The following is a 27,679-nucleotide window of genomic DNA, read 5'->3' as shown; positions in this document are numbered from 1 at the left end:
AGTAGTAACAGTATTAGCAGTAACAGTAGTAGTAGTAGTAGCGGTAGTAGTAACAGTAGTGGTAGTAGTAGTAACAGTAGTAGTAACAGTAGTAGTAGCAGTAACAGTAGTACTAGTAGCAGTAGTAGTACGATCTAGATATCTTCACTATTTGACCCAATATTGTCCCTGTCCTGTTTCCCTTCCTACCCAGTGTCCCGCCCCTGCTTGTATAATGGAATGCCTGCCCATTTCGCTGACTCCCCTAAGACTGAGAAGGTGTACAAGATGCTGTCAGTCGCCCAGCCTGCTCCCCCCCCAGAGGCCATTGCTAAGCTTTACCGCCCCGCCAGTGTGGTAGACAAGGCCCACATCCACAGCAGGTAGACATACAGACACACACACATTTCTCTGTCTCGATCTTCACTTCACTCTGCAGTCGTCTTTCGTTCTAAATACTTTCTCTCTCTCCTTTCTCCTATCTCTTTCTCAGGTGGCTGGACTCTTCTCGTTCACTGATGGAGCAGGGAGTTCAGGAGAATGACAGACTCTGGCTGCGCTTCAAATACTACTGCTTCCATGACCTGGAGCCCAAGGTGGTGGGGGGAGGGGTGTGTGTGTGTGTGTGTGTGTGTGTGTGTGTGTGTGTGTGTGTGTGTGTGTGTGTGTGTGTGTGTGTGTGTGTGTGTGTGTGTGTGTGTGTGTGTGTGTGTGTGTGTGTGTGTGTGTGTGTGTGTGTGTGTGTGTGAGATATACTGACTGGAAAGTGATAGTTGGATTGGAAATAGGCTCTAAAATAGAAGATAGAAGTGTGAACTCTACTCTAGAGTCTAACCATCTGGGTTTCTCTGACTCGCTTCTGTGACCTCGTCTGACCTCTCTCTCTCTCATCTTTTTCTCACTCTTTCTTCTATCTCCCCTTTTGTCTCTCCCTCTTTCCCTGCCGCCTCACCTCTTTCTCTCTGCCCCTTCACCTTTCTCTCTCTCTGCCCCCTCACCATTCTCTCTCTACCCCCTCACCTCTGCCTCTCTGCCCCCTCACCTCTCTCTCTCTACCCCCTCACCTCTCTCTCTCTGCCCCCTCACCTCTCTCTCTCTGCCCCCTCACCTTACTCTCTCTCTGCCCCCTCACCTTACTCTCTCTCTGCCCCCTCACCTCTCTCTCTCTGCCCTATCACCTCTCTCTCTCTCTGCCCCCTCACCCCTCTCTCTCTCTGCCCCCTCACCCCAACCCCTCTCTCTCTCAGTATGATGCGGTGCGTCTGACCCAGATGTATGAGCAGGCTCGCTGGGCCATCCTACTGGAGGACATAGAATGTACCGAGGAGGAGATGCTGCTGTTTGGAGCTATACAGGTACACATAATGGATACTTCCTAGACATGTGCCTTCATTCATTCTAATTCTAATACCTGAACCCCAACTGTTCACCAAAAGAGAGCATCAACTGTCAAAATGAGCTGCTGTCATTTTAAACCAGATATAACATGTTCACAATCACGTACTGACATGTAACTGGCCCTTGTTGTCCTAGTTCTAATGTGCTGTAAGTATAACTATGACTACCTCTCTCTTGTCATCTTCAACCCCCCCCCCCCAGTACCACATCAACAAGCTGTCCCTGTCGGAGCCCCAGACGATGACCTCCAGTCCGGCCATGGATGACCTGGACTCAGCCCTACAGTGTCTGGAGGTCAAGCTGGTCGGGGCGGACAGCAGCCCCCAAGACATGCTGGTCAGAACATTATGACTCTTTATTTCCCACAATATATTGTATTGTGAGTCAAAATATGATATGTATTTCAGTTATGTATTTGAATTATAAATAAAGTAGCGTAGCCCTTTCCTGGAGTCAAATGACCAAATCCCGTCTGGTGTTTCTAAGTCAAACGGAATGGTTATGTTTCTATCTTCTGTGATGTATATAAAGTGTAATATTGGGATGCAAACTCAAATATCTGACATGGTACAGGTGTCTTCTTTTTGTGAAGACCATAACCTTGTGTTGGAGGTGTATACTTTAGTTTCAAAGTAGATTTGTTTAAGACTACCAATAAACTGTCTGTGTGACTCTGATTTAGCCCCCTGCAGTAAAAGGTTAAATTAAGTAGAATTCAATTATAATATGTTTTTTATCGACACAGATGCCAGAATTATTTCCCATGCCTATTTTTAAAGCAGATGTCAAACAAGGAATAATTTGCATGTTGCTTTGGCTTCCACACAGGAGAACCTGACCGCCCCAGAGCTGAATGATTATTTGAAGATATTCCGGTAAGATCCGACATTTGTGTGAAAAAAATTCTGATTACTCATTTCCATGCACTATTTTTAGACTGGAACACACAAAATCGTACACACACACAAACATGCATTATCAGCACATGCACACACCCACACACACACACCCACCCACCCACAAACCAATTCCCACAGCATGTGAAGCAGTAATAACAGTGTACTTCTGTTTGAGGCCCAAGAGGTTGACTCTGAAGGGATACAAGCAGTACTGGTTCAAGTTTAAGGATGCCTCCATCTCCTACTATAAGAGCAAAGAGGAGAGCCTGGGAGAACCCATTCAACAGATCAACCTCAAAGGTATGAAGCAGACACTGAGGGAGAATCTCAATGACATTTCCTTGATTTCTTGCATCCTCTCTCCTGGCCTCTTTCCCAAAACCCATTGGATGAGAAGGTCAGAGGAGAAGGAATCAAGGAAATGCAATTGATGTTCTCCCTTAGCTCATTTGTCTTTAGTCTCTTTCACCTGCTTATACTAACAGTACAATGACCTTATACACACAGTACAATAACCTTTCACCTTTTCAGGCTGTGAGGCTGCTCCAGATGTGAACGTTGCTGGACAAAAGTTCTGCATCAAACTTCTGATCCCAGCTCCAGAGGGCATGAACGAGGTCTACCTGCGCTGTGAAAATGTGGGTTACACACCCATGAGTACTACATTTCTTACAATATCTGTTGAAAGTGTAGATAAGATCCACGATAAGGTCCAAGATCTTGCCCATAACTGTTCTCTCTCTCTCTCTCTCTCTCTCTCTCTCTCTCTCTCTCTCTCTCTCTCTCTCTCTCTCTCTCTCTCTCTCTCTCTCTCTCTCTCTCTCTCTCTCTCTCTCTCTCTCTCTCTCTCTCTCTCTCTCTCTCTCTCTCTCTATATATATATATATATATATATATATATATATATATATATATATATATAGGAGGAGCAGTATTCCAGTTGGATGGCAGCGTGTCGTCTGGCCTCTAAAGGGAAGAGTCTGGCAGACAGCTCATTCCAGAGCGAGGTCCAGAGCATCCGATCCTTCCTGGCCATGCAGCAGACCAACCCCAACACACACACTGATGACAGCATGAGCATCAACACACACAGCCTGGTCTCTCCACGCTACAGCAAGAAGTACAAGGCCAAACAGGTACCAAGTAGAGCTTGGTAACTGCCAAAATAAAGGAAACACCAACATGAAGGGTCTTAATGGGGTGTTGAGCCTTCAATGCACCTTGGCATAGATTCTTCAAGTGTCCGGAACTCTATTGGAGGGATGTAACACCATTCTTCCACGACAAATTTCATAATTTAGTGTTGTGTTGATGGTGGTGGAAAACGCTGTCTCAGGCACCGCTCCAGAATCTCCGCTAAGTGCTCAATTGGGTTGAGAGCTGATGACTGGGACGGCCATGGCATATGGGTTACATAATTTTCATGCTCATCAAACCATCCTTTGACCACTTGTGCCCTGAGGATGGGGGTATTGTCATCCTGAATAGAAATGATTTACCATAGGTTGAAGGTGATCACTCAGAATGGCTGTGTATGTATTGGCGTTTACCTGACCCTCTAAGGGGATGAGAGGACCTAACCCATGCCAGGAAAATGACACTCCACAGCAGAGCTGCCAGAACCCTAATTTACTCAAGTGTGTGCTTTATTTTGGCAGTTATCCAACACAGTACCACACAGTTGAGTCACTTTAGAGACCATTTTATCTCCTTCTAACCCCACATAATATAACCATGACCCTCTCTCTCTCTCTGGCCATGCCCAGTTGACCCCTCGTATCCTGGAGGCATATCAGAACGTGGCTCAGCTCTCCCTGACCGATGCCCTCCTCCGCTTCCTCCAGATCTGGCAGGCCCTGCCTGACTTTGGTATCTCCTTGGTGGTGGTGAGGTAAGGAGGATCTGACAGGCCCTGCCTGACTTTGGTATCTCCTTGGTGGTGGTGAGGTAAGGAGGATCTGACAGGCCCTGCCTGACTTTGGTATCTCCTTGGTGGTGGTGAGGTAAGGAGGATATGACAGGCACTGCCTGACTTTGGTATCTCCTTGGTGGTGGTGAGGTAAGGCGGATCTGGCAACCCAGTGTATCACACGTTTCACAGCAAGGCTATTCTCGGTACCTAGAATCAAATCTTGCGTGCACTAGCTGGGCAGTTACCACAATTTACATTTATGTTAACAGTCTATCACCAAAGATTAGTGAGAGGCTAATGGCTGGCTAAGGTTAAGTTGTTGTGGTGAAGTTGAGTCTAGTGGCTGGTCTAAGGATAAGTTGTTGTGGTGAAGTTGAGTCTAGTGGCTGGTCTAAGGATAAGTTGTGGTAAAGTTGAGTCTAGTGGCTGGTTTAAGGATAAGTTGTGGTGAAGATGAGTCTAGTGGCTGGTCTAAGGATAAGTTGTGGTGAAGTTGAGTCTAGTGGCTGGTCTAAGGATAAGTTGTTGTGGTGAAGTTGAGTCTAGTGGCTGGTCTAAGGATAAGTTGTGGTAAAGTTGAGTCTAGTGGCTGGTTTAAGGATAAGTTGTGGTGAAGTTGAGTCTAGTGGCTGGTCTAAGGATAAGTTGTTGTGGTGAAGTTGAGTCTAGTGGCTGGTCTAAGGATAAGTTGTGGTAAAGTTGAGTCTAATGGCTGGTCTCTGACCCGTTCAGGTTTAAGGGCAGCAGGAAGGACGAGGTGCTGGGCATCGCCCCCAACCGTCTGATCCGTATCGACCTGGGGGTGGGAGAAGTGGTCAAGACCTGGCGCTACAACAACATGAGGCAGTGGAACGTCAACTGGGACATACGACAGGTGACCTGACCCGTCAATCAAACAATCAAAATGTTCACATTTTTCTGCACTCAATCTCCTTTAGTAATCTGCATCACCAAATACACACTGAACTCTATATCCCTTTCTCCTGGTCATTTAGCTTTGCTCGTCTTTTATGTGTGTGTGTGTGTGTGTGTGTGTTTGTTTGTTTTACTAACCCACAGGTGGCCATAGAGTTCGATGGGAACGTGAACATAGCGTTCAGTTGTGTGACGGCTGACTGTAAGATCGTCCATGAGTTCATTGGAGGCTACATCTTCATGTCGACACGCAGCCGCGAGCAGAGTGACACGCTCAACGAAGAGCTCTTCCACAAGCTGACGGGGGGCCACGAGGCTCTGTGACACCCTCACCCAGTAATATACAGCAGCTATAGCCCAAGGAGCAATCTATACATCCATACAGCAGATACACCAGTGGACAGTTTGATTGTTTTAGGGTGCGGCTGCAGCAGCCTTGAAGAGAAATGACAACCAGTCCACGCTGGGATCCTAACAGACATGCAGTTGACTATTCAATAAATCAAGGAAGAGGTGACCCATGAATAGAAAGTTATAGAAAATTATTAACAATGTAATGAATTGTCAATTCTGAAATCCAGAATTAAATATGTTTATTGACATACATAAAAAAGTTGACAGTTGTTTTAATTTCCAGATGAGGCATTTGGCTTGATGGTTGAATGTCCTCGAGTATGGTGGCAGTTTCCTGAAATGTTGCTAAATGCACAGGAAGCCACAGGAAGGCATGCGGTGTGTGTGTGTGTGTGTGTTTTCCTATCTCTGTGGAACAGTTGAGACTGTCCGTTGACAAAACCACAGCTTGTGCCTTCTGCTTCCCATCTGATAGATAGCATCCTTTTGTGTCTTCCAGTCATGTGACTGTTATCAGGAACACCCGTCAGTCTCTGTGCCTGTACTGTAGCCTGTATGGTAATAGAGCTGTTGTTGAGGGTGTTTTCAGACTCATAGTCTTCATTCAGTCTTTAGGTTCTGGTTCCGAACAGTATCCGTTTCCATGGAAACAGTCTAGACAGAACTGGAAATCGACAGCTGTCTGATGACAAATTCAGCCATGTCTTTAACCTCTGAAGCGCAGATAAGCCTCTTCACCTACTCCAGTGGCAGAATACTCTCTGAAACAGATGATTTATATCATTTGTAAATATTCACTTCCCTCTCTATCCATCCCATCTAACATCCTCCCCTTCATGAGTGTGTGTCATGTGTGAGGTACTCACATGTGGGTCTTAGTTTTAGGGCGGGGAAGTAGTTTCCCCCTCAGTATCCCCACGTGTCAGCAATACACAGTTCTCCAGCCAGAAGAACTGGATAGCCTCTGCACAAAAAACAGAAACACATAAAGAAAAATACTTATGTATTTAGACAATGATAGCACTCTGATACTTTAAGTTATCAAACAAGGCTTTGGGGACGTCAGTGTATATGGACAGGTCACAGTCTCTCTCTGTTTTTGGGGGGGACACAGGGGAGGGTTGTGTGTTTTTGGGGGGGACACAGGTGAGGGTTGTGTGTTTTTGGGGGGGACACAGGTGAGGGTTGTGTGTTTTTGGGGGGGACACAGGGGAGGGTTGTGTGTTTTTGGGGGGGACACAGGGGAGGGTTGTGTGTTTTTGGGGGGGGGGACAGGGGAGGGTTGTGTGTTTTTGGGGGGGACAGAGGGGAGGGTTGTTTTTTTCTGCAGCTCAACCCAACACCCCACGGTTTACCACAATATTCACATGAAAATCTGTCGCCAACTGAATGGAAACCTAGCTATAGACACCCTAAAGACTCTGGCAAGTGCACCAGTCCAGTGTCACTTGATTATGCCTGCACATCATGGTTCACCAGCAGCCACAAACATCTAAAGAATAAGCTACCAGCCAAACAAACTTGTAAGCATTGTACTTAAAACTCCATCATACTCATCTGGAGGTTGAGCATTTTTTCATCTCTGTTTATGTATTTATGTAAAAAAAAATAGGGACCACAATGGAAATAAGTCCCCGACTTTATTGTGCAATCCCGGTCATCTTAGTGTATGTATGTTTTTTTCCCCGGACAAAATCAATCAATCAATCCAAACTGTGCAGCGGCCAACTGATTAATGGAAAGAGACATCTGTAACAAAACACCAAAAAGTGTAATGACATTCAGATTGTCAAGCAAAGCCTTCGATACTCGGTAAGTCTACAAGGTAGGGAGGGATGTATTTTCTGTTTGTCCAGATTTCCATTGTCTAGTTATTGTGGTGTTGAAACTGATAACCATGATATTGAAGTGCCTGAAGTCGGTATCTTTGTTTATTGGTTGTGTGGTACAGAAACTTGTTGGTGGAAAATCTGATTCCCCCTAGCTGATCATTGCATGCAGCCGGCTCTGATCGTAGTGTAATGAAACAGGCAGGGAGAGTGAGCTAGTCTGTGGTGGTTGGTGAACCCTCAACCTGGCCCGTAGCCCTGCGTGGCATCAACTGTGCCACAAAAGCATGTCAAGAACCACGTTCAGGTCCAGATCGGACGGACAGACTGACACTACTGACACTAGCCCTGGCAGTTTTCAGCCCGTTTATGACCACGTCATGCTCCACCTAGGGATGTGTCCGAAATGGCACCCTATTCTCTATAGTGCACAACTCTTGACCCTAAGTGTGCTGAGCTCTGGACAAAAGTAGTGCACTGATTGGCTCGGATCTGCAGCTGCCCGTCCTCAGGGTGAGGCGGAGCTTGAATCGCTGCTTCTCATTGGTGGCCACAACTCTCTCCACGCCATCCAATGAGAAGGAGTGGAACTGTGCATGAGCCAGAAGGTCCTCCGCAAATTGGAAGCCATCTAAGGACAATGAGGGACAGCATTATTATTCAGACCTACACTGAGTGGACAAAGCATTAGGAACACCTGCTCTTTCCATGATATAGACTGACCAGGTTAATCCAGGTAAAAGCTATGATCCCTTATTGATGTGACTTGTTAAATCCACTTCAAATCAGTATAGATGAAAGGGTGGAGACAGGTTATAGAAGGATTTTTAAGCCTTGAGACAACTGCTGTATGGATTGTGTATGTGTGCTATTCAGAGGGTGAATGGACAAGACAAAATATTTAAGTGCCTTTGAACGGGGTATGGTAGTGAGTGCCAGGCGCACCGGTTTGAGTGTGTCAAGAACTGCAACGCTGCAGGGTTTACGCTCAACAGTTTCCTGTGTGTACTGTATCAAATATGCTCCACCACCCAAAGGACATCCTGCCAACTTGACACAACTGTGGGAAGCATTGGAGTCAACATGGGCCAGCATCCCTGTGGAACGCTTTCGGCACCTTGTAGACTCCATGCCCTGACGAATTGAGGCTGTTCTGGGCGCAAAAGGGGATGCAACTCAATATTAGGAAGGTGTTCCTAATTTTTTTGTACACTCAGTGTAAATGAGGAGTAAAGATTAGGGGTGCATGTCATGTTTATTGTGCAGCAATATGAAACGATGGAACAGTAGGATTATAAACCAGACAAAATGCAGCTAAATAAGATGTTTTTATAACAGGATTTATGTGAAGTTCCATCTGATTGGCTCCATAGCGCAGAGCAAAGGACAGAGACTTGGACAGGTGGGCATCCTTGTCCTGAAAGACAACACATGCACACTTGTGATTACCCACATAAACAAAATACTACAGTATACCATGGTATAAATACTATAGTATTCACTTTAGTGTTTTTACGGACTTGACTTTAGTAGTATTCACTAAAGTCTGCAAAAACACTACAGTGAATACTGTAGTATTTACTGTAATATACTATAGTATTAAAAGTGAACTACAGTACAAATACTGTAGTAAAAGAACTGTAGTATATGCTATAGTAATTCATGTAGTGTTTTGCGGATTGTAGAATACTTTAGTATTTACTGTAGTGTTTTCTCTGACATTACTGTAGTACAGCGATATTGAACTCATTTTTCCACTGGGGCTGCATTCAGTCTTCAACAGGTTTGTTTATATTTCTTTGCCATCAACATTTTCTATAAATTGTCCTCTATCCATCGTTTTTGGAATTGCCGATGCTCCCTGACTGTCTAGTGATTATTAGCGAGCTGGACAGTCGAGAAACTGTATTAATAAAGGTTCATTATCAACTTGGTTTTAGTCCATTTAAAGTATATTGAGTTAATTGTGGTAGGCCTATAGTATTCTACAGTATACTACAGTTCACTATAATAAGTACTATAGTATTCTATAGTAAACATGTAGTATTTTTGTTTATGTGGGAGTCTGTGGTGGTAACTCACACCAGCTAACTATAACACCACCACTCAATATAGACTTGCAAAACGAGAGGCTTCAAGTACTCTGCTACTTGCTAGAATATAATAAACGTCCTCAAGTTAGTCTTATGTCACGTTCACAAGGAAACTCGTACGACTTGCTAATTCTTTGAACGTGGCACGTGATTAACTACAACTAGTTAACAAGTCGGACATTTCCGAGTTTCCTAGTTCTGATTTGCATTTGAACACTTCATTAGAGAAGGGCTAACGAAAGACAGAATTATGAAACAGCCCAAAGAGGACTAATGTCAGTCTATTTTCTCACACCTCTTCACGATTACCTGACCTCCCCCTCCCACGTCCTCTTCCTCCACTGTCCATTTACAGTACAGTTCTTTCTGTCGGTTCAATGTGGAATGGATCTCTCTCAACTCTCATAACATTAAGTTACACAGCAAAGCAAGCTACCACAATAATTAAAACGTTATGGTGCCCGGCCTGCCTACTGCCATGCCTACTAAAGAAACGTTTGCACATTCAAAGCGCAAATGTTGAATGTTCTTACATAAGCACAATCAATTACTGTGGTAAAACTTACTGGCAAAATATAGATTGACATATATGGTTAAAAAGAATTGCACGAAATGTAAAAAAGCAGGCACTTTGTTCAGACTCCAACCAGTAGGTGGCAGTAATGGGCTTTGGCCCTTTGTTTTGTGTCAATAAAGGAAAGAGGATACGTTTTTAGCAGGTAAGAATATCTTGTAGCAGCTGGCTAATGATTGATTTAAATATAACAATTGTGTTTCCAACTACATGTCCCGATAAAGGCTTTATCAAGTGATCTAAAATATGTTTATTTAGAGATGTACAGGCTAAGATTGTCATAATTCAGTATTAGCAAGCGACCAGTTAGCTAGCTAACATTGGTCCAGCTAGCATCAAAATAGCTATAAACCTCGCATAACTGGTAAATATTCAAATACATGAATCATTCGTGTTTATTGTGCACTTACTCGCTACTAAGAAACTGTATTGTTTTCTAGTGATGAACAACAGTGCTTGATGTGTAGCTATTGAAAATTATGGATAGATTTTCATGCCTTTATCATGCATACAAGGAGGGCAACCAGTGCCTGGGGACTAGCGAGGCGATATCCTCTATTAGAATCCTAGAGTGAAACACTTACACACTTGTCTCTAACGTGTAAACTCAGCATTCCTGAACAGGCTATTAACAGTCAGAATGTTGAATAAACTTCCCCTTTAACTTACTTTACCTGTTGTCCAATTAATTTGACTTTATGTAAGAGGTAATCTGAGTCAAAATAGCCACAGGGAAGTGTTATTAGCCCGTTTTTCAGTACACTGGTCTGTACAGTATATGGTTGGTATTTCCGGTTTTTATTTTCAATACTGATGCAATTCGCACGTGACAAACACTTGCACAACCTACCAGCGCCGCAAAAGTCGGTTTAACAACCCTTTCCATCCTCCTACCGCCAAAAGGACAAACAGCAGGTACTACTGGTAAAGTATATGTACATATTATTTTATTCAACATTGTCTAGTAGAGACTATTGCGTCTTTTTTTAGGGTGACTTCAGTCAGATTTATAATCCATGGAGTAACCATGGCAACAGTGTTGAGACAAGGGAGGCAGTCCAACCCGACTTCTCTGAAGCAGACTGATTGCCAGTGTGAGGGAGCACACTGTCACACTCCATGTTTCTCTGTCTTCCTATCCATCAGATCTCCTTGTTAATTCACTCTCTCTCCTTCTCTCCCCCCTTCTCTCTCTCTCCCCCTCATCTCTCTCTCACCCTTCTCTCTCTTTCTTCTCCACTCCCTCTCTCTTCCTCTGTCTCCATTCTCTCTCTACAGTAATGGAGTTCCCCCAGCACGCCCTGCAGCTCCTGTCAGGCCTGCGTTCTCAGCGTCAGCGTGGGTTCCTGTGCGACTGCACCGTCTTCGTGAGTTCCTCACGTTTCCTGGCCCACCGCGCTGTCCTGGCCTCCTGCTCTCCATTCTTCCACATGTTCTACTCTGATCCCCCAGGGGGCACCGGGGCCAGCTCGGTCACGCTGGACGGGGACATCGTGACGGCGGCGGCGTTCGGCCTGTTGTTAGACTTCATGTACGAGGGTGTGCTGCGGCTTGAGGCCCCTCCCCCAGCAGAGGACGTGCTGGCGGCGGCGAGCTTCCTCCACATGAACGAGGTGGTCCGGGTGTGTAAGAGACGGCTACAGCACCGACCGCCACCAGCTGAGGCAGACAGCACACGCCCGGAGGAGAGCGGAGTGGCGGTGGTGGGTGCTAGTGGACCCGGAGTTGGCATGGTGGCAACAGGAGCTGCCAAAGCGGTGGCTATGGCGATGTCAGTATCTCAGTCTGCGTCAGTGGCGATGCAGAGAAGCCAGTTGGGCTGTTATACGAGGTCAGAGAGGAGGGTGGAGGTTCATGCGCACGCCCCTCTGAGTCCTGACATGGCCGACACCACCCAGCCGGGCATGGACCACGCCCTCCTTCATGTGGGTGAGCTGGTTACCCTCTCCTCCGGTGCCTCTCTCAGGCTGGGAGGTCAGAGAGAGGGTCAGGGGGGCTCGGCCCTTTGCAGCCCCTGCAGCTCCACAGAGTCATACAATCTCAGCAGCCACCATCGCCAGCCCTCTTCATCAGCAGGTGCATCATCAGTGGTACCTGTGACCCAGACTGATGGCTCCAGCTCCATGGTGGGGATACTGACCCAGTCTGACCACAGCAGCTCCTCCAGCCCAGAACAGGACAGCCATGACCCTGTCTCTAACAAGAGCACAGTCATCACACCAGGCATACAATGCCAGCAGCATGGTCTCAGTATCAACACACACCCTCAGATTAGAATACAGCCTCCACACTCACTCCTCACCTCACCTCCCAACCTGAACCTTGTAACCCATCAGAGCCAAACCTCGACCCTGTCCAGGCCTGAAGGGCTGCAGCATGGGGGGTCAGAGAGGGAGAGCAAGGAGGCTAGTGAACACTCTAACATGGGGACTGTGAGAGTGGAGGAGGTGGAGCAGGAGGAAGGAGTGAAGGTAAAGGTGGAGGCCATAGTGATCTCAGATGAGGAGTTTGAGGAGATGGAAGGAGTGATGATAAGGAGAGGAATGAATGGGGGTAGAGAACGAGGGATGATGGAGGTAGAGGACAGGAATGAGTTTAACGATGATAATAAAGACAGAGATGAACTGAACAACCCCCACTTCCTCCCTCCTCACCCCGCCTCACTCCAGATGACCCACTCCCACCCCTCTGAGCCTTTCTCCTTCTCTTTCTCCCCCTCCGGACCCAGCTCCACCTCTTCTGATGCTCCCCCTTTCCCATCCTCCCTCTTCCCCTCCGTGGGCCAACATTCCGACCAGCCCGTCTACTTCCAGGATTCCATGGGAAACTATGTCGAGGACGTCCCCACGTGCAGTGTCTGTGGGAAGACATTCTCGTGCGCGTACACCCTGAGGCGACACGCCATTGTGCACACACGCGAGCGCCCCTACGAGTGCCGCTACTGTTACCGTAGCTACACGCAGTCAGGTGACCTGTACCGCCACATTAGGAAGGCTCATGACTCCAGCCTGCCAGCCAAACGCAGTAAAGGAGACACTGAGGAGGGCCAGCCTCCACACAGCTAACACACACATCTAGCTGTATACTTCTCCATACTACGCTGAATGACACATTATTTATGCCTTCCCCCTTCCAACACCAGACATCCTGGTCTTGCATGTCCATGGCAATGATCTGAGATACTTCCAAATGATCTGGGATACTTCCAATGATCTGGGATACTTCCAATGATCTGGGGAACTTCCAAACGGTCTGGGTCACTTCCAAATGATCTGGGATACTTCCAAATGATCTGGGATACTTCCAAACGATCTGGGATACTTCCAAACGATCTGGGATACTTCCAAACGATCTGGGATACTTCCAAATGATCTGGGATATGTCAGATACGTGTTTCCCTCCACCAGTATGGTCTTTTCAGACATGCCCATTCCCGGGACTGAGTAAGCCCGGTGCTCAGTCAACAAGCTGGTGCTGGCATTCCTAAAGGACAGGGGCTGGTGGTGTTTTAGCTATTTTAAATGGGACTTTCAGGACTTTTGTCTTTTACATTTTGTACCAGTTGTCTTACTATGACCTCAGTGCCAAAATACTTTGTGTACTGTACTATGTTATATATTCCAGATAAATTGCCAGTTGTCAAGGGTACTGTTTTTTGTCAACACTAATAGCGTAATGGTCTGTGATAGTTCTACCTGTAAGTCTCCATTGTTGCCAACTTTTACAATTGGCTGAATATCACTACTACTTCATTGCTGTGAATAGAACACATTTCTTCAGTCTAACATACTATTATACATTCCCTTCCATTGGAGTACTGTTCAATAAATGACTTCCAACACGATCTGTATCACAATGGTCTATAATATGAGTATAATTGATGACAGAAAAATACAACAAAAAGAACATGGTACAATAGTAACAGAAGTGACAAGAAGCAGCAAGCACAATTCACCCCTATGGATCTGTAAAAGATAGACACAGTGTCCACTACAACACTAGGGACTGTGAGGAATGTTCTACCCATTGTCCATTATTCCTATTTTCACAAACTAAGCAATGGCTACTGAAAACACAACCAATATGTTTAGAGGCAGTCTTCAGGCTGCAGCATGAAAAGGAGGGTAGAGAAGGGATTGATCTTCTTTGCTTTGGCCTCTTCCATGTCAGTCATCCACCGGCCCATGTATCTGTCAAATATGAATAATGTGTTATTACCCATGGGCCATATATGGTAATACATCACTGGGGCCGAGCTCCCTGCCATCCAGGACCTCTATACCAGTCGGTGTCAGAGGAAGGCCTTAAACATTTTCAAAGACTAGCCACCCAAGTCATAGACTGTTCTCTCTGCTACTGCACGGCAAGCGGTACCAGAGTGCCAAGTCTGGGACCAAAAGGCTCCTTAACAGCGTCTACACCCAATCTATAAGACTGCTGAACAGTTAGTCAAATGGATATCCTGACTATTTGCATTGACCCCCTTTTTATTTGCACTGACTCTCTTGCACCGGCTCAATGCACACTAAATGGAAACTACCCACACTCACACATACTACACTGACACTCCAACACACACAGACTACATACACAAACAACACACACAGACACATTACATACGCTGCTGCTACTGTTTATCTATCCTGATTGCCTAGTCACTTTTACCCTAACCTACATTTATATATTACCTCAACTACCTCGTACCACTGCACATTTACTCGGTACCGGTACTCTTTGTATATAGCCTCGTTTTTGTTATTTTATTGCGTTACTATTTCCTTTTTGCAATTGTTCTTACTTTTTAACTCTGCATTGTTGGGAAAGGGCTCGTAAGTTAGCATTCACCGTAAAATGTACACCTGTCGTATTCGTCGCATGTGACAAATACAATTAGATTTTGATTAATGGAGTAAAACAAATTATTGTATTACACACACCGCTTCTGCCAGATCCGGCCAGGCCATTGCCATGACGATGCCGTCATCAGAGTTGGGCGAAGTCTCGAGGTTCCAGTAGGTGACTTTATGGAACACTGAGGACACTTTCACAGTCCTGTCCTGGACACACACATTACCTCACATATAGCATTACTGTCAGTGTGTGAAGAGTTTAAATATGCAATATAGTGTTATACAGTATGTGTTCCTGCTGCAGACAATGGAAAAGGAAGAGTTTCATATTTCCTGGTTGGTGTGTGGGGTTCACAGCACAAAAACGGATTATAGCTATCTTCTTTGAGTTGTTGCCCATTGGCAAGAGTTTGTGGACATTGGTTGGTGATTACAGATAGATTAGAGGAGATTCTGACAGCATTCTTTGTGAGTTGTTGACCTGCTATGGTAGATTATGTGGATGTTGGCCAGACAGTGATGATTTTGGCAGTGTTTACTGTTTACCTCCTGGTCAGAGCCTGATTTGTTGACCTCTCTCAGCACCAGGCCTGTGTAGCCCTGCGGACAGCTGACCTCCTGACCTTTTAACCCACGACCCCTGAACGACACCGTTTTCTCTGTGGAAAATGTGGAAGAGGCACACAAGCCATATTAAAGTAATCTGTATTGACAGTAGGCTATTCACAGCACTCTGTGACATCAGATGTTGGTCTTCCACAGTCTATGTACAGAATGCATGCAGCTACTGCTGCCTCTATGTACCATGTTTTCGATCTTTGATGGTGGCTGTGAAGAACTGGGACACCTCTGCAGGCCCGTCATGTTCTATCTCACAGGGCAGCAGGTGAACAGGGGGGCATTCTGCCTGGCTCACTGAGTCCAGCTGTAATGTGGTCACACTGCAATTGGATGACATCCTGAAAGAGAGTGGCAAAATGTCCAAAACAAGTATATGGCCCATATTCACTATTATAGATACCAACATGTTCTCTGTATGGGCACTTGGGTATCACACTTCGATGGAAGTAAATAGTGTGGTGAATTCAGTGTTCATCTTTGGCGGCTGTAGAAAGTTACTTCCTCGTTCAAACTGAAAACACAACACAAGTGCATGGGGACCCACGACCAGAGGGGTAGGCCGTCTTTGTAAATAAGAATTTGTTCTTAACTGACTTGCCTAGTTAAATAAATACTACAAAGCAAGATCAATGAGTTAGCCAGCTAACTTTGATAAACAACCAGAAATTAATGTTATTTTTTGGGGTCATTAAGAAAGCTACATTTAGATGTGTGTTTTTGGTTGTTGCCAATTTCAAACGTAACTTTCTAAAAAAAAAAAAAAAACGTTTCAGAATATTTTTGGCAAGTTAGCTGGCTATGTCATTGATCTTCCTTTATAGTATACCCCTTTACGGAAAGTGAATGCACTGCAGCGAATTCTCAAAAAGGACTGAAATAAATCATTGTCAACCCGATGATAACAGTTTAACGTTAATTGGTCAAACGTTGGTTTATCGTTAGGTAGCTAGCTTGTCTAGTCAATGACAATGGACTGATTCCCTTGCTCAGCATTCAGATAGATTTTCTAAGGCACTTTCGCAAACAAATTTCAAACATTTGGTTAAGAATACTGATACAGTATGTGGACTGAAAAACACAGTTACACTATACAGTAACGACTCTACCATAAATACATATCTCAATAGCTACCTTTCAATGGTCTAGATTTCTAATGTTTTCCTCCAACTTCCATGAGGGCAAGTAAACTTCGACGTGATTGGATAAGATCGTTTTCTTCACCACAGAAAAATATGCTTTTGGCGCGTGCAGTCTCAACTCATTTGGGGTATGCTGTCCCCTACTGTGCTGGAGTGGTAATTATATCTCAATCTCAAAACAGCATTTTCAATATTCTCTTTTTAATAAAATGCCAATGATTTACATTCAGTGCATCTTGACATTAGATAAGGAATGTTCATTTCATGTTCAAGTGTTGTGGATTTCATGTTCAAGTGTTGTGGATTTAGAAGTCTGGCATTAGTATTGCAGTCACTCATATCTTGTTGAGGTTTTAGTTGAGCTGGAACACATGGCTTGTCAGTCGTAGAAGTGATCAAACTCTTCTGAGTCTGTGTCCTGATTAGTCCCTTTCTTTTTGTGAAGTGCTTTTACTTCAGAGAAACTGTCCAAGTCTTCATCTATGGCTGAAAAGACAGATAGTACAGGTTAGGTTATAAATAGTGCATATAACTGGAGAGTAGCTAACCTTTTTAAGTTGTATCTATGGATTGCAGTCTGCAGTGATCTTACCTTTGGGTTTGACAAGGACCACTGTCTTCTTCTTTTCTTCTTTCTCTCTTAAAAGAAACAAAGATCCTTTTTAGAAAAATGTCCAGAGATAGTAATTTGGAGCAGTAATTTGTCAAAGAAATAACAACACTCACTGTTTTTCCTGAGACTTTGCTTGTGGAGCGAGAAGACTTTCAATATCATCATCCTCATCTGGAAAGGGATCTACAGACCATGAATACCCTTTCACTTTGTCATCTTCATCATCTTCACAATCATCATTTTCATCATTATCACCGATCACTTCTTCCTCCTCCTCTTCCGCTACCTCTGCCAGCCCTTTGGATGACCTGAGAATCATAACAATTGAGTCATCATCATCATCATCATTGTCCTTATCATTATCACCATCATCATCATCATCATTGTCCTTATCATCATCATCACCATCATCATCGTCCTTATCATTATCATCACCATCTTCATCATCATCATTGTCTCTATCATTATCATCATCACCAACATCATCGTTCTTATCATCATCACCATCGCCATCATCACCATCTTCATCATCGTCATTGTCTTATCATCATCATCATCAGTGTGTTTTACCTGTGTCCTGGTGGTGAGATGATGCTGTCGTCAGAGTCTCTCTCCTCTTCATCTTCAGGTTGCCCTGCTGCTGAGTCTTCCTCAGCATCCTGACAACGCTGCTCCTCTTTCTCTTCCTCGCCACCATCTTCTTCACCTTCTGATCCCTCCTCATTATCATCTATTTCATCCCCAACTCCCACATCCTCCTCTTCTATCTCTCCATTCTGAGAAGTGTGTGATTCCTCTCTTTCGTTCTCGCTCTCTTCCTCCATGCCTCTATCACTCCGTTCCACCTCCTCGCGCTCTACCTGCCCTTCTGAGTCCTGCGCCTCCTCTGCTTCCTCCTCTCCCCTCTCCCTGTCTTCCTCGTCCTCTGCAGTGTTCTCCCTTATAGAAACGCTCTCACTCTCTGGTTGGACTTCTTCCTCTTCCTCCTCCTCTCCTTCTTCTCTGTCTCTCTGGCTTGCCTCATTGCCTTCATCCTGATCTTCTCCTTGCTCTTTTTCGCCTTCATGTTCTCCCATTCCCTCTTCTTCCTCTGTTTCCCTCCCCTCCTCTCTGTCATGTTTAATTTCCTCCTCCTCTTCTCCTGTTGCTCCCTCCTCCACACTGAGTCCAACCAGACTCTCCTCTTCTCCTGTTGCTCCCTCCTCCACACTGAGTCCAACCAGACTCTCCTCTTCTCCCTCTGTGGCCTCCATGTCATTATCTCCTACTTCTTTCTCACTGGCTACTTCCTCCCTATGACTCACTGACTCCTTTTTAATCATTGACGCCTGCATTTGACTTCTTGACTCTTCCATTTGACTCACTGCCTCTACTCTATGACTCACTGATTCCTCCATGTGACTCACTGCCTTTGCCCTATGACTCCCTGATTCTTGAATTTGACTTGATTCCTCCTTTTGACTCACCGACCACTCCCTATCACTCCCTGATTCGTCTCTATGACTTCCTGACTCCTCTGCACTGAATAGGTTAGCCAGTCCCCTACTCATCCTGCTCCTGTTGCTCCCTACCACCGATGTCCCATCATTCTCTGAGCTTTGGACCACAGAGGCAGAAGATACTGAAGCCTCAGGAATAACCACCTCCCCGGATCCTGCAGAGGACCTGTCTGTTGCGCTCTGTCCTGCTCTTCCTCCATTCTTCTCCTTCCTCTTCCTCCTCTCCCTGCTACTGACGCTGTCTTTACTGGCCTGACTGGAGGTTCTGCTGCTCTCACTGCTCTCTCCATGTCCACTCGACAGACGCACTGCAAACGCATACACAGATTTGGGTTATGATTAGTTCAACAATTACATTTAGCAGTCAGCTCGGGCCAGTGTGGCCAGAGTTGACAGTTAGCTTGGGTTTAGTTGCTGGTTCATTGTTGGTTAGTGTACAGTTAGGCACGTTTAGATTACCTGGTTTGATGTCGAGCTCATGTGCCAGATCGCTGCTCTTCTCTCTCTTCTGTCTGTGTCCCACACTGCTCCCTCCTTCAGGACTAGTCGCTGCACTGGCAACCCTCCCCAGATCCTCCCCTGCCACACCCTGTACCATTCTCCATCCCTGGGTATCCGGCATGGCAGGGCTGGTCCAGGAGGTTTGAAGGCCCACTGGGGCCCTGAAAGGGAGCCCAGCCGTGGCGACCCCAGCAGCCCATTGCATGGGGAACCCTGTCGGTGGTGCCTCCTGCTGGATCACAATGTGGTGTTTACTGGGGGTAGAGTAGGACTGAGGGGGCTGGATAGGGTAAGGCTGAGGGGGGTAGAGGGACTGAGGGGGCTGGACAGGGTAAGGCTGAGGGGGGTAGAGGAACTGAGGGTCATAGGGGTGGAGGGGGTGAGCGGGGTGGTGAGTCATGTCTCTTTGTTGGAGTTTGGAGTGCATTCTGGTTTGGGAATCAACCCATTGGGAACGAGCATGAATCAACCAGGAGGACTGAATTGAAGGGATGCTGGGATGATGGTGGCCATTTTGGATGTAGTCCTGGTGGCCATTTTGGTTGTGGTGTTCTTGATGCGCAGCGGCATTCTGGAGCTGTTGGACATGACCTAAAGAAAGAGAAATGACAGTGAGGTATGTTGGTGGGAGGTAAGGTGGGTATAGGAACTGTATAAGGGTGTGTTGGTGTTACATGGAGAAAGAGGAGGTTGGGCTCCGATGGGGGGTCTGGAGCCCCTCTCTTCAGCCCTGTCCTCCTCCATACTCCTCAGGCATTCCTTCAGATGCTGCTCCATTCGCTGTGGAAGAAACTACAGGATTAACCTAGCCTGGTGTGTCTCAAATCACATTACATATGATATCTGTAAACATCTAATAAATGACTTTTTGTTATGGTGTCCGGCAGGGTAGGCCTACCTTGCGTTGGGCAGATAGTGTCTTCTGTTTGAGCTGCTGCTGCCAGCGAGGGAAGCTCTCCTCCAGATACCTTTCATACTCCACCTAGAGGGGTCAGTGGTCACAGTTAAGGATCAGGGTCATCTGGGGGCCCAGAGAGGGACAATGGTGAAGATTGTATGTAAGTGTTTGTGTTTGTCAAGGTGTGGAGGTAGGAGGATGTCCACCATTCCACATGCGGGTGGTGCATGCCATGTGTGTTCATTTAATTTTTTCATATGGGTGTCCTCACTTTTATGGTATTCATAGCGGAAGTGCGGGTGACCATGTCTCTCAGAGTGTCCTGGGCTCTGTCAAACTCCTGCAGCAGCTGCCTGTTCTGCTGCTGGGCCTGACGCTCTCTCTCACTCAGCTCCTGCCACCGGCTCTGCAGCCGCACAGCCCGGCTACTGCACACATACACACAGATAGGCAGGCACGCACACACATACAGACGCAGTGGTGGAAAAAGTATCCAATTGTCATACTTGAGTAAAAGTTAAAAGTTAAAAAAGTTAAAATACCTCAATAGAAAAGGACTCAAGTAAAAGTGAAAGTCACCAAGTAAAATATTACTTGAGTAAAAGTCTAAAAGCATTTGGTTTTAAAAATACTTAAGTATCAAAAGTTTTTTAAAAAGTATGTAGTTTCATAAAAGTATGAATCATTTCAAATTCCTTATATTAAGCAAACCAGACGGCACTATTTTCTTGTTGTTTTAATTTACGGATCGCCAAGGGCACACACCAACACTCAGACATCGTTTACAAACGAAGCATGTGTGTTTAGTGAGTCCACCAGATCAGAAGCAGTATGATTACCAGGGATGTTCCCTTGATAAGTGCGTGAATTGGACCATTTTCCTGTCCTGCTAAGCATTGAAAATGTAACGAGTACTTTTGTGTGTCAGGGAAAATGTATGGAGTAAAAAGTACATTGTTTTGTTTATGAATGTAGTGAAGTAAAAGTAGTCAAAAATATATATAGTAAAGTACAGATACCCCAAAAACGACTTAAGTAGTACTTATTTTTACTTAAGTACTTTACACAACTGCACAGACGGCATGCACGCCGGCACTCACACACACCCACGCGCACGCACGCACACACACACACACACACACACACACACACACACACACACACACACACATACACACACACACACACACACACACACACACACACACCCACGCGCACGCGTGCGCACGCACGCACGCACACACACACACACACACACACACACACACACACAACACACACACACACACACACACACACCCACGCGCACCCACGCGCGCGCACGCACGCACGCACACACACACACACACACACACACACACACACACACACACACACACACACACACACACACACACACACACACACACACACACACACACACACAGTCATTTTTTATTCTTATATATTTTGATTCCCAAATAAAAAGTACACTGCTCACTCACAGGTGCTGATCCCTCTGTAAGGTCACAAGGTCACTCTGCAGCTTTATCCTCCTCCTCTCACTGTGGGGAGGAAGACACACAGAACAGACCTACTGAATATGTACTAATTATTTTTATTTCCAGTGCTTCCCGACATGGATTACTCCATAATACAGGCGACAATGACCCCTTGTGGTGGATAGATTCTGTCCTTTTTCATACTGTACAATAAACTAAAAAATACTTCTCATAATCAAAATAACAGTGTTGAAAAAGCAAGTAAAAAAACCAAACAAACTTTAATATCATACTAGTAGTCACATCAAGTCACAGCAATCATTCAACCCCTGTATTATCTCAAATACAAGGATACATGAGAGGTTCTCGCTGGTTTGCGCTCTCACCTCTGTAGCAGACCTTCTGGTCCCTGTTTTGTATAAACACCTCGGTTATCCTCGGCACCATCCATATACCAGGTAGACATCATTTATCTTTCACTACTGGCATGACAGGAACCACAAACCTTTGAAATCGAAGGCTCACAAACAGCCGCCTGGGATTAACATGGATTAAGGGTTAGTTGGATTACTCTCTTATAGGGGGAGGAACATGGGGCATATTGACATTACTGTCATCACAGATGAATTGGAGAAACCTTAGTATATTTGCTGTCGTCACTATGAGTAAGAAAATATATAGGACAAATAATGTTACACTAATGAATAACCTCAATAAAATGAAAGTAATGTAATTTGAATGTCTGATAGTAAATAATAAACGTTCATATTTAGGAGAGTTTATTTTACTGTAAATGCACATGACAAATTTTTGTTGTAGTACAGTCCTTTAGTCATTTCACACGGATCATTTACGCGCTATGTTAAAATATGGGGGACAGTTTTTCATGTAACACAGGATACACTGACAGCTCCATTTCATTTGTTTAATGAAGACGCATTTGGTGAAAATACCACCAGCGCTTATCCACACACCGATTAATGTTAATGACAACAAACAAATTGTAGTTTAGTTTATTTTACTCACTAAATCGCTAACGTCAGCATCAGATCACACACACACACCCCTTTTCATTCGCCTGTCAGATATCGTGTTAGTTAAAATCAAAACAGAGTGGAGACAACAAGGAAGCATAGAGAACACAAGACCGACAAGGCACCATGACGTGGTTTAGCTTCGCAGGTCGGGTGTGGGATCGCGTGGAGAAGACGTGTCTCCACCTGCCCATCTTTCTGAACACCGTTCTCGTGTTCTCCATCACGGCGGAGGTGAGCTACCTGGTCCTGGTCGAGGCGCCGCTCCAACCGGACCAGAAGAAGACCCAGTGGTCTACCGTGTGGAAGACTCTGCACCTCCTCGTGCAGTACTTCATGTTTGGCAACATCACATGGAACGCCTCGCTGTTTCTGAAAACCAGCCCCAGCATTCAAGGAGTGTTCCTGGGCTCAGAAGGCATGGCACAAGGCTGGAGGTAATCTAAACAGACATAATGGTTCATCGTTAGGACAAACAAACTGTTAAGACTGGTTGAATCACATGTGTGTTGAGACAATGCAATGATGACCGGAGGTATTTTCCCATCAATAGGCTGGTGGTATTCAGAAAATGTTATGGGGCCAGAGATTGTTCTCATTATTCAAATATTATTTCCCCAGTGTTCATGACGCTGTTATACCTGCAGTTATTACATTGTAACACACATCTATTCCACCCACAGGTACTGCTACACATGTGAGACCCACACTCCTCCGCGGTGCTCCCACTGCTATGACTGTAAGGTGTGTGTTCTGAGAAGAGACCACCACTGTGTGTTCTTCGGCCAGTGTGTGGGCTTCCGTAACTACCGCTACTTCCTCAGCTGTCTGCTGTTCATGTGGACGGGGCTGCTGTACGCTGTAGTGATGAACGCTGAGGTCTTCATCATCATCCTGAAGGAAGGAGTCACGCTGCACAGCATCCTGCTACTTCTCATGCCCTGGATCATGCTCATCTCTGGTTAGACTGGGAGGGGGAGGGAGAGAGGGGGAGGGTGTGCGAGAGAAATAGAGAGGGAGAGATAGAGAGCGAGTGAGAGGTGTGTGTGTGTGTGTGTGTGTGTGTGTGTGTGTGTGTGTGTGTGTGTGTGTGTGTGTGTGTGAGCGAGAGAGAGAGATAAAGTGTGTGTGTCTGCAATACAGAGAGAGGTGTATTTGTGTGTGAGCGTTGTACTATTATCTGACCCTCTCTCGCCTCTCCTCTCCTCCAGGTCAGGTGACAGCACGGGCCTTTGCCTTTGCCTTCATCGCAGACACCTGTGTGTTGGGCTTCCTGCTGGTGGCAGCCTTCCTCTTCTTCCACCTCTTCCTCCTCCTGCGAGGCCAGACCACCAGAGAGTGGTACTCCATCCGCAGGCCCTACAACCTGGGATTACTGGGCAATTTGCGGCACGGCCTGGGTACCCGCTGGTACATCTGCTGGCTCTGCCCACTCATCCCCTCCCCACTGCCTGGGGACGGCATCCACTTCCAGGTCACAGAGTCACTGGAGCTGGATCCCAACCGCTCACGGTAACCCTGGTAATGTGACGGACACAGGTGTGTGATGATGACAGTGACACCTTGCAGTGCAGGCGGGGGGTGTGGCCTTCGTGGAGAAGTTGACTGTAAATCTGAAAGCCTCTTCACCCACTGCTTTCCCTGTTTTCTGAGTCAGTGAGTTGGTGGGTGGGACGGCAGGTGTAGCTGCATTATCTCAAGGTTGCTCTGTGGTACTTTGACCCATTGTCTATGTGCCGACATTATTTGATCCATTACCTAAGTCAATCAGCTAAATGAGAAAGCATGTGTTTATTGGTTTGCTTGCCTCAGCAGTTAAAACAATGAAATGAGCATTGAAATGTGAGTCCAATGAAATGATGAATCTTTTGATTGTTCATTGATTGTACTGTATTGATTTCTTGCTGAGGTTTGCTGTGAAGGTAGGATTGTTGATTTGGAAGGAGATCCCCCACACTTACTAGTGCTGGAACAAGTCTTTATAATGATGTTGATGTCCACTCTTTTCATTGTTATTTGTCCTGATTGAGTGTGCCTTTGATTTAGTTACCTACAAAACCTGCCTTGCCAAACCACACATGTACACTTGGTGGACAGTTTATTAAGTACACCATCCCGTTCACGAAAGTGGATCGCTCCTACAGACAATGAGTCACGTGGCCGTGGCTTGCTATATAAAGCAGGCAGGCAGGCATCGAGGCATTCAGTTACTGTTCTATTTGGGCTAAACGAGTGACCTAAGCGACTTTCAGTGTGTTATGATCGTCGGTGCCAGTATCTCAGAAACGTCTTCCCTCCTGGGATTTTCATGCACGACAGTGTCTAGGGTTTCTCGAGGTGTGCCAAACAAGGAGTTTCTAGTAAGCAGCAATCCTGTGGATGAATACAGCTCGGTGATGAAGGAGAATGGCAAGAATCGTGGAAGCTAACAGGCAGGCCACAAACAAACCAATAACGGCGCAGTACATCAGTGGAGCGCAGAACGGCAACTCGGGAGGCACAACCCGGAGATCCCTGTCATGGATTGGGCTATGACAGCAGACGACCACCCCGTGTTCCACTGCTATCAGCTAAAAACAACAAGAAGCGGCTCCAGTGGGCATTCGATTACCAACACTGGACAATTTAGGAGTGGAAAAACATCACCTGGAACATGACAGCGATTTCAGTTTACTTGAGTGGCCTGCACAGTCCCCAGACCTCAACCCAATAGAGTATCTTTGGGATAAGATGGAATGGGCAAAAGGGAGTCCGACGCGGTACTTTACATTTTTATTTAACCTTTATTTACTAGATGGGTGTACCTAATAAACTGGCCATTGAGTATGTTTTCACGTTATGTTGAGTTTAATTGAAGGCCTATTGATTGTGTTTTTACCTCGGATGCACAGATACATAAAGAGATTTATTGTTAATTGCAGCATGGTATGTTTTTCAAGTTTGAGATAGGGATGTTTAAAGGTCCAATGCAGCCATTTTTAGCTCAATATCAATATAATTGTGGGTAACAATTAAGTACCTTACTGTGATTGTTTTCATTTAACACGGTCAAAAATAAACAAAAATAGTTACTTTGCCAAGAGTAATTTCTCAAGCAATAATTTTGTTCAGACTGTCTAGGAGTGGTCTGAGTGGGAAAACAGAAAATGTGCTGTTATTGGCAGAGAGGTTTGGAACTCTCTTCATTATTGGTCTATTAACTGATTTACCACCTGGTGTTGTCACCAGGCAGGCCTAAACTCCATCCAGCCAATACATGCTGAAATTTCAGGCTGTCTTTTCAAACAGCTCTTAACCTCAAAGGGTGTTATCAGCATTCTCACAGTATTATACCAACCTCATAGTGTGGAAATACAGTGCCTTGCAAAGTATTCAGAACTTTTGGATTTCTTCACATTTTATTGTGCTTCAAGTGGGATTCAATTGTCTTTTTTTTGTCAACAATATACACAAAATATTCTGTAATATCAAAGTGAAAAATGATATATTTTGTAAGATTAATACAACATGAAATAACTATAGCCAGTTCTTGCATAAGTATTCAGCACCTTTGTTTAGGCAAGCCTAAATTAGTTCAGGAGCAAAATGTGGCTTAACAAATCACATCAAAAGTGAAATAAACTCTGTATGAAATAAATGGGTTGACATGATTGTTTATGACTAACCCTTCCTCTGTCCCTCATACTTACAACATTTGTAAGGTCCCTCAGTTAAGTATTGAATTTCAAGCACAGATTAAACTACGAGAACTTTTCAAAAGCCTTGTAAAAAAGGGCAGTAATTGGTAGATGGGTAACAATAACAAATCAGACATTGAATATCTCATTAAGCATGGTCAGGTGAATAATTATGCAGTGGATGATATATTAAACCACCCAGACACATCAAAAATATTGTCATCCTTCTGAACTGAACTGCAGGACAGGAATGAAACTGCTCAGGGATGTTACCATGAGGCCATTGGGGATTTTAAAACCGTTACAGAGTTCGTATATACGTAACTAAAATATAAAAGCAACATGCAACAATTTCAACGATTTCTACTGAGTTACAGTTCATATAAGGAAATCATTCAATTGAAATAAATTAAGTAGGGCCTAATCTATGGATTTCACATGACTGGGCAGCGGCACAGCTATTGGTGGGCCTGGGAGGACATAGGCCCACCCACATCAGAGCAAGGCCCACCCACTGTGGAGCCAGGCTCAGCCAATCAGAATGAGTCTTTCCCCACAAAAGTGCTTTATTACATACATAAATACTCCTCAGTTTCATCAGCTGTCCGGGTGGCTAGTCTGACGATCCTGCAGGTGAAGAAGCCAGATGTGGAAGACGTGGGCTGGCATGGTTACACGTGGTCTGCGGTTGTGAAGCCGGATGGACATACTGCAAAATTCTCTAAAACGACATTGGAGGCAGCTTATGGTACAGAAATTAACATTAAATTCTCTGGAAACAGCACTGGTGGACATTCCTGCAGTCATCATGCCAATTGCATGCTCGCTTAAAACTTGAGACATCTGTGGCATTGTGTTGTGTGACAAAACTGCACATTGTAGAGTGGCCTTTTATTGTCCCCAGCACAAGGTGCACCTGTGTAATGATCATGCTGTTTAATCAGTTTCTTGATAAGCCACACCTGTCAGGTGGATGGATTATCTTGGCAAAGGAGAAATGCTCACTAACAGGAATGTAAACAAATTTCTGGGATCTTTATTTCAGCTCATGAAACATGGGACCAACACTTTACATGTTGCGTTTATATTTTTGTTCTCACGTATCTACACACAATACACCACAATGACAAAGTGAAAACAACATGTTTTTCGAAAGTTAAATACAGAAATATCTAATGTACATACTGTAAGCATTCACACCCCTGAGTCAATACTTTGTAGAAGCACATTTGGTGGCGATTACAGTCGTCTGTATCCATTTTGCACATCTGGATTTGGGGATTTTCTCCCATTCCTCCTTGCAGATTTTCTCAAGCTCTGTTAAATTAGATGGGAAGCGGCAGGGAACAGCAACCTTCAAGTCTTTCCACAGATTTTCAATGGACTTTGGCTTGGCCCCTCAAGGACTTTCAC

The 27,679-nt window shown here is 45.2% G+C and overlaps 4 protein-coding genes and 1 long non-coding RNA gene across 6 annotated transcripts in view; 3 read left to right on the top strand and 2 right to left on the bottom strand.

Moving 5' to 3' along the window:
- fermt3b (fermitin family member 3b) overlaps nt 1-5,710 on the top strand; it is a 53,750-nt gene extending 48,040 nt beyond the window's left edge. For both annotated transcript variants that reach the window (XM_038993560.1, XM_038993559.1), the window contains exons 5-15: nt 194-362; nt 473-575; nt 1,227-1,334; nt 1,579-1,713; nt 2,206-2,252; nt 2,452-2,576; nt 2,808-2,914; nt 3,200-3,412; nt 4,043-4,167; nt 4,921-5,062; nt 5,248-5,710. In XM_038993560.1, coding sequence (XP_038849488.1) covers nt 194-362; nt 473-575; nt 1,227-1,334; nt 1,579-1,713; nt 2,206-2,252; nt 2,452-2,576; nt 2,808-2,914; nt 3,200-3,412; nt 4,043-4,167; nt 4,921-5,062; nt 5,248-5,427 — 1,454 coding nt within the window. In that variant the 3' untranslated portion in view covers nt 5,428-5,710. The remainder of the gene's footprint in view (nt 1-193; nt 363-472; nt 576-1,226; nt 1,335-1,578; nt 1,714-2,205; nt 2,253-2,451; nt 2,577-2,807; nt 2,915-3,199; nt 3,413-4,042; nt 4,168-4,920; nt 5,063-5,247) is intronic.
- LOC120047940 lies at nt 5,685-10,732 on the bottom strand. Its single transcript, XR_005476950.1, has 3 exons — nt 10,628-10,732; nt 6,324-6,421; nt 5,685-6,218 (listed from the first exon to the last, which is right to left on the bottom strand). It is a non-coding gene; the product is annotated as an uncharacterized LOC120047940 (long non-coding RNA).
- Nucleotides 10,078-13,797, top strand: zbtb3 (zinc finger and BTB domain containing 3). Its single transcript, XM_038993561.1, has 2 exons — nt 10,078-10,098; nt 11,232-13,797. Exon 2 carries the CDS (start codon nt 11,234-11,236, stop codon nt 13,016-13,018), a length of 1,785 nt encoding a protein of 594 aa, XP_038849489.1. The 5' UTR covers nt 10,078-10,098; nt 11,232-11,233; the 3' UTR covers nt 13,019-13,797.
- A 2-nt stretch (nt 13,798-13,799) lies between these two features.
- Nucleotides 13,800-16,641, bottom strand: rnaseh2c (ribonuclease H2, subunit C). Its single transcript, XM_038993564.1, has 5 exons — nt 16,556-16,641; nt 15,608-15,762; nt 15,350-15,462; nt 14,891-15,010; nt 13,800-14,143 (listed from the first exon to the last, which is right to left on the bottom strand). Exons 2-5 carry the CDS (start codon nt 15,759-15,761, stop codon nt 14,120-14,122), a joined length of 411 nt encoding a protein of 136 aa, XP_038849492.1. The 5' UTR covers nt 15,762; nt 16,556-16,641; the 3' UTR covers nt 13,800-14,119.
- A 5,818-nt stretch (nt 16,642-22,459) lies between these two features.
- zdhhc24 (zinc finger DHHC-type containing 24) lies at nt 22,460-25,671 on the top strand. The gene is made up of 3 exons (XM_038993557.1): nt 22,460-23,026; nt 23,273-23,550; nt 23,801-25,671. Exons 1-3 carry the CDS (start codon nt 22,716-22,718, stop codon nt 24,103-24,105), a joined length of 894 nt encoding a protein of 297 aa, XP_038849485.1. The 5' UTR covers nt 22,460-22,715; the 3' UTR covers nt 24,106-25,671.
- The last annotated feature ends 2,008 nt before the right edge of the window (nt 25,672-27,679 follow it).

Source organism: Salvelinus namaycush, chromosome 5 (assembly GCF_016432855.1).
Source record: "Salvelinus namaycush isolate Seneca chromosome 5, SaNama_1.0, whole genome shotgun sequence".
Classification (NCBI taxonomy): Eukaryota; Metazoa; Chordata; class Actinopteri; order Salmoniformes; family Salmonidae; genus Salvelinus; species Salvelinus namaycush.
The sequence above is the reverse complement of the archived record's forward strand: the minus strand, read 5'-3'. Positions and strand labels throughout refer to the sequence as shown.

Coding starts and splice junctions, on each gene's coding strand:
- rnaseh2c (XM_038993564.1), bottom strand. CDS start 15,761: ATGTCATCCAATTGCAGTGTGACCACATTACAGCTGGACTCAGTGAGC. Junction 15,463..15,607: donor CATCAAAGATCGAAAACATG/GTACATAGAGGC, acceptor CATTTTCCACAG/AGAAAACGGTGTCGTTCAGG. Junction 14,144..14,890: donor GGCCGGATCTGGCAGAAGCG/GTGTGTGTAATA, acceptor CATATTTGACAG/ATACATGGGCCGGTGGATGA.
- zdhhc24 (XM_038993557.1), top strand. CDS start 22,716: ATGACGTGGTTTAGCTTCGCAGGTCGGGTGTGGGATCGCGTGGAGAAG. Junction 23,027..23,272: donor GGCATGGCACAAGGCTGGAG/GTAATCTAAACA, acceptor TTCCACCCACAG/GTACTGCTACACATGTGAGA. Junction 23,551..23,800: donor CTGGATCATGCTCATCTCTG/GTTAGACTGGGA, acceptor CCTCTCCTCCAG/GTCAGGTGACAGCACGGGCC.
- zbtb3 (XM_038993561.1), top strand. CDS start 11,234: ATGGAGTTCCCCCAGCACGCCCTGCAGCTCCTGTCAGGCCTGCGTTCT.